General features: G+C 28.0%; 3 protein-coding genes across 3 annotated transcripts; 2 read left to right on the top strand and 1 right to left on the bottom strand.

Moving 5' to 3' along the window:
* Window positions 1–2341: 2341 nt before the first annotated feature.
* OCT59_025823 (uncharacterized protein) lies at window positions 2342–5082 on the top strand (the record flags this gene model as incomplete). The annotated part of the gene is made up of 9 exons (XM_066142743.1): window positions 2342–2891; window positions 2975–3165; window positions 3240–3266; window positions 3337–4224; window positions 4294–4471; window positions 4534–4580; window positions 4664–4672; window positions 4745–4919; window positions 4985–5082. The coding sequence occupies exons 1-9, from the start codon at window positions 2411–2413 to the stop codon at window positions 5080–5082; spliced, it is 2094 nt and encodes a 697-aa protein (XP_065992325.1). The 5' UTR covers window positions 2342–2410.
* A 64-nt stretch (window positions 5083–5146) lies between these two features.
* Window positions 5147–7472, top strand: OCT59_025822 (uncharacterized protein; the record flags this gene model as incomplete). The annotated part of the gene is made up of 10 exons (XM_066142742.1): window positions 5147–5149; window positions 5237–5384; window positions 5452–5513; window positions 5587–5662; window positions 5726–5787; window positions 5853–5974; window positions 6044–6537; window positions 6674–6774; window positions 6848–7190; window positions 7255–7472. 10 exons carry the CDS (start codon window positions 5147–5149, stop codon window positions 7470–7472), a joined length of 1629 nt encoding a protein of 542 aa, XP_065992324.1.
* Window positions 7473–7794: 322 nt separating this feature from the next.
* OCT59_025821 (uncharacterized protein) lies at window positions 7795–8583 on the bottom strand (the record flags this gene model as incomplete). The annotated part of the gene is made up of 5 exons (XM_066142741.1): window positions 7795–7858; window positions 7948–7956; window positions 8192–8279; window positions 8368–8474; window positions 8564–8583. 5 exons carry the CDS (start codon window positions 8581–8583, stop codon window positions 7795–7797), a joined length of 288 nt encoding a protein of 95 aa, XP_065992323.1.
* Window positions 8584–9415: the final 832 nt, after the last annotated feature.

Raw genomic sequence — 9415 nt, 5'->3', positions numbered from 1 at the left:
ATCTTGAATTTTTTTTCTTTTTGAAATGAGTATTAAATACGATGATTCAATAAAAAAATAAAATACTTATTAAGAAAGATTCTCAATCTTAATACTTCAAGAAAAGAAAAAAGTTAGGAACGAGATGAATTTCCAAAAGTCCCTTGAAAAAAAAATTAAACTAGCTAAGCAAAGAAATTATCGATGGGAAAGAAATTTTATTTTATTTTTAACTTTACCAAATACCAATACCAAGAGCATTAAAAAGTTTCTTGAAGACTTTCATTTCTTCGGGAAATGATACTTATTTTGTGCCCTGTATTCTAGTTTGAGATACACCCCATGAAATTTTCTATCAATAGTTCATAATCACAGAGTTTCATATTAGGAGATTTCCCAATTCTAATACAATTAGGAAATGGAAACCATTATAAAGTCCGAAGACATAACCTTTTTCCGAATCAAAAATAGTTTGCATTTCATTACTTACTTTCCCATAAATGGCTGCCTCTACTTTGAACCATATACATTCGATTCTAACTTAACTTAACTCTTACTATTTTAGTATAATAGGTGATCCAATCCCTGTATTCACGCATCTTTATTTTCTAATTTATTTAATAATTCTTCCCACAAGCACAAAAAGATCTTTGTTGATTGCTTTTTATTATTCTTCCATTATATTAATCACATGTTTTATGTTATTTCTAAGTTATCTGTACATTCAATCAGGTTTTCGTTGTAAACGCTATCCCCAATGGTTTTCATATTATCAGTCTCATCACGTCTTTTTTCCATAGTCAACTTATAAAAAATAAGGCGATTAAGGAGAATTATTTTTTATATTAAACCTAGATAGAAGTACACAGAAATACATGTGAAAGATTCAGATACTTAACTTTTGGATGAGTGTATTTCTCTTATTGTTTAAGAATTTTAAAAGTGTATGCGAAGAGATCAATAGTGATATGCTCGATATGCTGACGATTTAAAAAGATCCCACTTTTTGACCATAGTCATATGAGCCAAATTTTATATGTTATCAATTTATCAGTTACGCGGAAAGTAGCTTGTGTGCTTTGTTAGTTGTTGGTTTACTCAATTCCAGGAATTCAAAGACCTTATTAAAGATGGCGCTTCTATAGATGGCGCTTCTATCTAAAAACTGTCGAACAATGTCCCACTTCAACTTTTCAAACCTTTAAAGGACGGAGTAAACAATATCTTTACTAAGCTAAGCTGGAACACAAAATTAGATCACGAATCAAGATATAGAGCTCTACTAAAGCGATTTGATTTCTCTTCAAATGATTCGATTATTTCACGAATAATGTTGGTCTTGCATCATATTATGCCATACAAATTAACTCTTTCTGTAGATTCACGTCCATAATTCTTAATCTTCTAATGTTACCCTACTTCTTGATCAACTGATGCAATGATCAATTTCAATTTCTTAATATTAATCTTACATTTTCTTCGGTTTCTTTATTGAGTTCTCAATTTTAGACCTCGACTTTTCTGTTAGATTGTTAATATCTGACGTTTACTTTTACGAGCTTTGAAATTCATTGCATTAATTTTATGTCCCCAAATTCTTTCAATTATTACGTAGTTTATTAGATGATTAGAATTCCTTCCTGTATTGATCTAACAACTTAATAAAGATCTTTTACATATTGAGTCTTAGAGTCTACCTTTATCAATTCACAAATCACACCGAATATAAATTTAATTGGTCGTATATCATTGAGCTCAAATATTTTATTTACACGAAATTATTATAGAAAATATCAAAGAACTTAATCTTTTCAGAGTACATGTTCAATGTTATGTATGAGCAATCAATTGCGGTATGGATCTATCAACATTTTTGACTTTGAAGAATATTCTAGCTAAGCATCACGTTTCCTTATAAAAAATCAACGTAACAAAAGATTAATGATAAACGGTTGTAAAGAATTTAATTATGAAACACAAATCTTTTAAATACTGTATGCACACTGCACGAGAACCTACCATTTTAAATACTTGCTTGCATATTCTAAACAGATCTTCTATTACGAACGTGAAGATCGGAATAAAAAATTTTAAAATAAAAATATGTTTATAAAGTTTCTTTTTAAAGTCAAATAAATAAGAATTATTTTTTTTTTGGTAGCCTTTTTTTAATTTGTAACGTTTGACAAGGTCACAAGGATCGTCCATACGTCAGATGTAACCCCTGTTAAATTTATCTTTTCAGCCAAAAAAAAACAAAATGATGATCATGATTTTCAATACGTAAATATTACCCATTAAAAAATTAATGATATGAATGCTATAAAAGTAAACCGAAAATCCTTGTTCTTTTTATTTTTTCACTTAAAATTTTAAAATTTAATTTAATAATAATCATCACTAAATCGATGATAAAAGATTATTTTCCCAAATGTCTGATCCTTTAACATCCAATGACTCGAAAAATGATGAAATTGAATCTTCTGATAACAATATATTAGTACAACTTTCCAATAAAACGCTTGCATTATTGAATCAAAATAAAGACGATAAAAATGATTCATCTACTAAAAATGAATCGGATAATGAAGAAGATGAACAATCTTATTGGCAACAATCTATATTATCAAATATCTTCAATACGAAAGGAAATTCTAAGAGTCAACCTCGCCGTCGTCGTAATACTGACCCGAACAAACAACAAAGACGTCGAAAATCCAAACCATTAGAAAATGCGCCAGGACCTTCAGATGATCAATTATCTGCTCCATACATTGAAGAACATCATCCAGAACAACCTTATTTTACAAGACAAAGACGTCAATCAGAACCTCCTGACTCGGATTTAATTAGTGAAGAAGCTGGACCATCTAATCAAATAAAACAACAACTCGAAGAAGAAAAAGAAGAAGGTAAGTTTAATTATTCTTGTTATATACACATATATATGGTTTTTTTTGTGTATATGTATTGATTATAATTTGATAAATTTAAGTAAAAGATACGAAAACCCTATTTCGCAGTCGTGTTCGGAAAGCACTTGCTATGTCAAAAATTAATAAAATGATCAGTTCATCTGATAGAAAACATTTAAGGGATACTGGTAATTTAGGGGTTCTTACATTTCCAAGTCCGATTATTGTACCTTATTTATGGGCTCGAAGAGATAATAAAGGTCATAAAGCGGTAATTAAACTGAATTTTACTTTAATAAATTTAAACTTAAGCAACCAATATTTATAATTCATTTTATTTTATAGCCATTTATCTTATTTGATGCTTTGAAGGTATTAACTATTACTTTTTTTGTATTTTAACAATAAAATGTTTTACTTATCGAATTTTAATTTTTTTTAGCTTGCAATTACAGACTCACAAAAAGATGAAAATAATTATAATGTACAAACCATATTTAGAATTGAATTAGAATATGGAGATGTTAAATGGGTTATTAAAAGAACAGGATTTGATTTTGTTTTACTTTATTTCAGTTTAAAACAAAGGAATGACTTGCCTTTTATACCAAAGATACCAAGTGGTCTTTATAGATGGTTTAAATCGTTTTTTCACTCACCTCAAGTACGACATGAACTTCACCAAGCCGCAGCTCTTGAAAGAAGGAATCAGTTGGAGGATTATCTAATTAAATTAATTAGAACATTAAATATGCATGTTTCTTACGAGCTCAATGAATTCTTGGAGATTGGTGCTATTTCTATAACAAGAGACATGGGATGGAAGGGAAAAGAAGGTTATTATGCGAATAAAGTTGATAGATTCTATACGCCTATGTGTTCTTTTAGGAGTTCGAAATGGATAACCGAATGGGTAGTCGTTCGTGATTCATATATAGCATTTAATTCACATATGAGTTCGTTAACACCATCAGATGTTTTCCTTCTTGACAAACATTTTAAATGCAATAAACTTACTTTGCAAGGAACACTCGATCGTGTAATAAAATTAAAACTTCATGACCACGTTAGTATAGAAAATAGTTCCCGAAGGATTGAACTTAAAGGCGATTCACGTAAATTGAATGAACTTTTGGAAAGCATTGAAAGAATTACGCAATCATCTCCCTGGATTAAACAACATCGATATGACTCTTATGCACCTATTAGAGAGAATGTAAAAGTTAAATGGTATGTAGATGGTAAAGATTATTTCTTTGCTGTATCTGAAGCCATTTTAGCAGCTAAATCTGAAATTTATATCGAAGATTGGTGGTTATCACCAGAATTGGTAAGTTTTCTAGGAACTTTCTAATTTTGTATTTGTCAAATAAAACTAAAAAGTTTTATACTTGTAAAGTATTTTCGTCGTCCTCCATCAGAAAATGAGGAGTTTCGATTAGATAGACTGCTTAAAAGAAAAGCTGAAGAAGGTGTGATGATTTATATTGTTGTTTACAAGGAAGTTAAATATTCTTTAACTCTGGATTCATATCATACAAAGAAATCATTACAGGAACTTCATGAAAATATTAAAGGTATTTTTGGAAATTTATAAATGGACTGATAAAATTTCACAATATCAATTAACTTTTTATAGTTCAAAGACATCCAGATCATGGACCTGAGGGTACAATGTTTTGGGCTGTAAGTTTTTTTAATTATTTTTAATTATATATTGAATACACATACAATTATTTATTAATTTTTTATTTAATTTCAAATTTTAGCATCATGAGGTATTTTGATTCCTTTAATTTATGCCAATCCTGAAATTAATAATATTTACCTAAATAATCTTTGTTTATCAGAAAATAGTAGTTGTTGATTGTCGTATTGCATTTATCGGGGGATTAGATTTATGCTTTGGCCGTTATGATACACACAATCATGAATTAGCTGATTGGTGTCCGGATAATTTTAAACAACCCACAATATGGCCAGGTCAGGACTATTCTAATCCGAGGATAAAAGATTTTCAGAATGGTAAGAATTAACTGCGGTCAATATTTGATAATATTATTTTATTGATTCCTTTTCTTTTTTTTTAGTTGTTGATTATGAAACCTCGATGGTTGATAAATCACAAGCTCCTCGTATGCCATGGCATGATGTTTCAATAGGTATATATAGGATTAATGCATTGTAATTACATAAGAAATTTAATAGTTAATATTAATTAAATTTTTATTTATTTATTTTTTTTGTTAGGAATGGTAAGTATATCAATAAATTAAGATTTAAAATTTTTTTAATAATTAAAAATCTAACCAAACAAAATTTTATATTAAATTTATTTTTAGGTTGGACCACCAGCGAGAGATGTGGCAAGACATTTTGTCCAAAGATGGAATTTTATTAAAGATGAGAAAGCTTATGATAAAGATAAATTTCCGTTTTTAACTCCAAAAGGAGAATACGTTAGTACACGTGATGAAAGTAAATTCAGAGGTAAATTTTAAATGGGAATTTATTTAAGATTATCTCAAATTTTCATAACCTATTTTATTAATTTAAGGAACATGTGATGTACAATTATTAAGGAGCAGTGCATATTGGAGTAGTGGAATCGAACGTGAGGTATTCATTTATTTTTTTCCTTAAAAAAAAAAATATATAAATTATTTATTGATTTAATTTATTTATTTTATAGAGCTCCATATATAATGCATATTGTCATTTGATTAGAACTTCGAAACATTTTATTTACATTGAGAATCAATTTTTTAGTAAGTTTATAAGTGATATTATTAAATTTAAAATTGAATTTCTAATATTTTTTCATATTTTAGTTACAACTACAGAAAATGAAGAAAATGATCCAAAATACGTTATCAAGAATAGGATAGGCGAGGTAAGTCATTTTATTATTAATAATTCTAATGTGTTAACCTTTAATTAAAATTTAATTACTTTTAGTGTATTGTTGAAAGAATTAAAAAGGCACATGAAAATAATGAAAAATTCCGAATTATTGTAATTATGCCTTTATTACCATCATTTGAGTCTGATTTAAATTCAAGCGATGCTGGAACAATTCGGTAAGTGATTTCTTTAATTACATATTATAATGAGTATACTTTTTCTCAAATATATATATTCTTTTTTAGCATGGTGATGCATTGGCAATATATGTCAATATGTCGTGGCGGAAAAGGAATTTTAGAAAAATTAAGTGAGGCAGGAATTAATTCAGAGAAATATATTACCTTTTACTCATTACGTGGATATGATAAAGTACATCATGTTAATAATAAGGGTGAAAATAAATCACTTCGATCAAAGAAGTCATTATTGTCTTTAAAAGCAAGGAGAGAAAAACAAAATCAAGAAAGGTCATCAGAAGATAATTCAACACATTTAAATGAACCAACTTCTAGTAAATCATTGGATAAAAATCAAAATATAACTGAATCAAAGCAACCAGAAGTACCATTTGATAACGAAAGTAAAAGTGAAAATGATAAAGAATCACGTTTTTCAAAAGTTTCATTTTCCGATGAAAAAGTAGGAGAGCCAGTTGTTCTTAAGCATTTTACGGAAGAAATTTATATACATAGTAAATTAATGATTGTTGATGATCGTTATGTTATTATTGGTTCAGGTAAGAAAATTTCTAAATTTCTATCAAAGATTTTTAATAGAAAAAATATCGGTGGTATATTAGTTATAGCTTCTAAGTTGCATTTCACGTAACTAATAATTAACTTGGTTTGGCCTATTGCCTATCCTTTATATAGCTAATTTAAATGACAGGTCTCAACTTGGAAATCGTGACTCGGAGATTGCGATTGTTATTAAAGATAATAAGAAAGTTGATGCACGTATGAATGGAAAGCCGGTAAATAAATAATAACATATTTTTTTTAAAAAAATATCAGATATTAAAGAATAATATTATTTTTAACATATAGTATCAGGCATCCAAATTTGCATATACATTGCGGAGCTCTTTATTTAAAGAGCATCTTGGATTACTTGAAATACAAGATCATTCTTCAATTACAAAAAGTTGTTTACCACCAATAAAACCAGATATATTATATGACTTAACAGTTGGGGAAGAAAAGCCATTCACATCAATATTAGATGACCCTGCTTCATTTTATCCTCCCAAGAAACCTAAGCATCCTACAAAAGAAGATTTAGTTGTTATGGACCCACTTTCGGAGGAATTTTATGATTATTGGCAATCTGTCGCACATAATAATACTGAAACTTATCGTTCTGTGTTTAGATGTGTACCTGATGATAATGGTAAGTTTTCATTTTTTTTTTCCTTGATAAAAAATAATAATTTTTAACTTATTTTTTATTATAGTTATTAATTGGGATCAATATAAGGAATTTGTTCCTGATCCTGCAAAAGTACCAACAGGCCATGTAGCAAATTCTGAAGCAACAAAAGAAGAAATAGAAGAAAAATTAAAAAATATTCGTGGACATCTAGTAGTATTCCCTACACAATTTTTAAGTCAAGAAAATTTATTTGGAAGTATAATTTCAAATGCTGTTACTCCTTTTGAAATATTTACATAATATAACCTAGCTATTTTGTATTGATTTTTTTGTATTTATATTGTTGTATTTATAATTTATTTGTTGTCATCAAAATTTATTGATATTCTAGTTATATTATTTATTATTTATATAGAAGTCTTAAAATATGCATGTAAATTTTTTATATGTTTTTAGTATAATATGTTTACAAATTTTAATATGACTCAATAATATAATAATTATCTGTCTCATTGCTTGAGTGATTATGCTAGCTTTTTCGTATTTAAATACGCCAAGATCCGATTTTATATCAGAAATAGGAGTATAGGCATGATACTATTTTCTTAATTACTCCAATTAACTAGCATTGGCGGGTAAATGTTTTATGCCTTGCCATGGAACTTACTGAAAACGTTTTAGCATCACTAACAATATCAAATATTAAATGAGTCTATAAAGACATCGTAAAGTTAATAAAAAAGAATAACGAAAATTGATTTGCGATCTATCATACCTGATCTTACTTTTTATTTTACACTTCGCTTGTTTTTATATCTGCACTCATGTTGCAAAGCAACCGATGGAAAACTTACCTCTAAAATCAATTCACGTATTTCAATTGATTTTTAATATTGTTATTTAAATTTCGTTTTATTTAGTAGATAACAAATACAGAAAGAACAAGCTTTTATAAATACAGAAATAAAAAAAAAATGAAAATAAAGCTAGGCGATTTAGTATAATACAACCTGTCTAACTAATTTAACGAAAAGATGTAATGTGTCCATCGAAAAGGTCTCCTCTGAGCAAGATCAGTTGTAATACACGCGAATATAAAATTTGTGCCTACAGTGTTGAAATTTTTATACCAATAAATTTGAAGAGATAAGTATTGTCTATAAATTAAATTAGCAAGATGAGAAAAAAAATTCACTTCTTATTTGTTCCGGATACTGAGAGCGTTGGAAACCTTTTGCAAAGGTTCCTTGAAGAGGTTCATTTCTTCGGGAAATGAAGTCTGAAGTTTTATTTCCACCTGTTCTAGAGTTTAATGTTTATACCACGGAATTCATCGTTACATCAACCTTTATCAATATTAACAGTTCTTTGTCATAGAATGACATTAACACCCAATCGTGACGGATTTCATTATGCCGATTAAATGTGTTATTAATTAGACTATCTAGGTTACTTTGCACACTCAATCAATTTTTCGTCATGAGACTTTCATTCTCTTCATTCTCTGTAATAAGGGTTTATGAGAATAGAGTTTTAAGACTCAATCGGACTTTGTAATATAGCTAAAGACGAGTAAGTAGATTATTTATTTGTGATAAAATAAATCATGACTAGTAGTAATATATCACAGGCATATGATATCAGTTACGCAGAAATGTGGCGTGATGTTTAGAATGAAATTATATTAATCATTTCATTTTCTATTACTCTAATAGAAATTTTACATGAAAATTTTTTCAGAAAACATAGGATATATAAAATCATAGACCTACTGGTACATTTTATACCATCCTTATATCCTTTCTATTTAAGACAATATTTTTTTCATCATGAACATAATTGTATTGAGACTCAATTCATTTAATTACAGAATAATTAATTATGCTGCATATATAGCATTGGAAATATTGATTGATTACTCATTCTATCTTGTAGAGTTTAAAGCATTATTATGTGTGGCTTTTTTTTATATTATCAGGTGATATTATAGATCTTTGCCGATTTTTGATCTGTCACGAGATAAGCAAGATGATCTAGTAACTTTCAGTGATATCATAAAGTGCATCATTTTTACTAACAATGGTGATTATTTATAAAATATATGATTTTGGTTTAGAATGAAAAGAATGCAAACAAAGTAAATGAATATAATTGGTGCTCAATAAATTTGCTCCCGCAGATAAACTTTTTTTTCTCCAATATATATTTCCGAATCAGAAATAACAATAATTATTCACAAACAC

This window comes from Rhizophagus irregularis, chromosome 6 (genome assembly GCF_026210795.1).
Source record: "Rhizophagus irregularis chromosome 6, complete sequence".
Classification (NCBI taxonomy): Eukaryota; Fungi; Glomeromycota; class Glomeromycetes; order Glomerales; family Glomeraceae; genus Rhizophagus; species Rhizophagus irregularis.
This window is presented reverse-complemented; position numbering and strand designations above follow the sequence as displayed.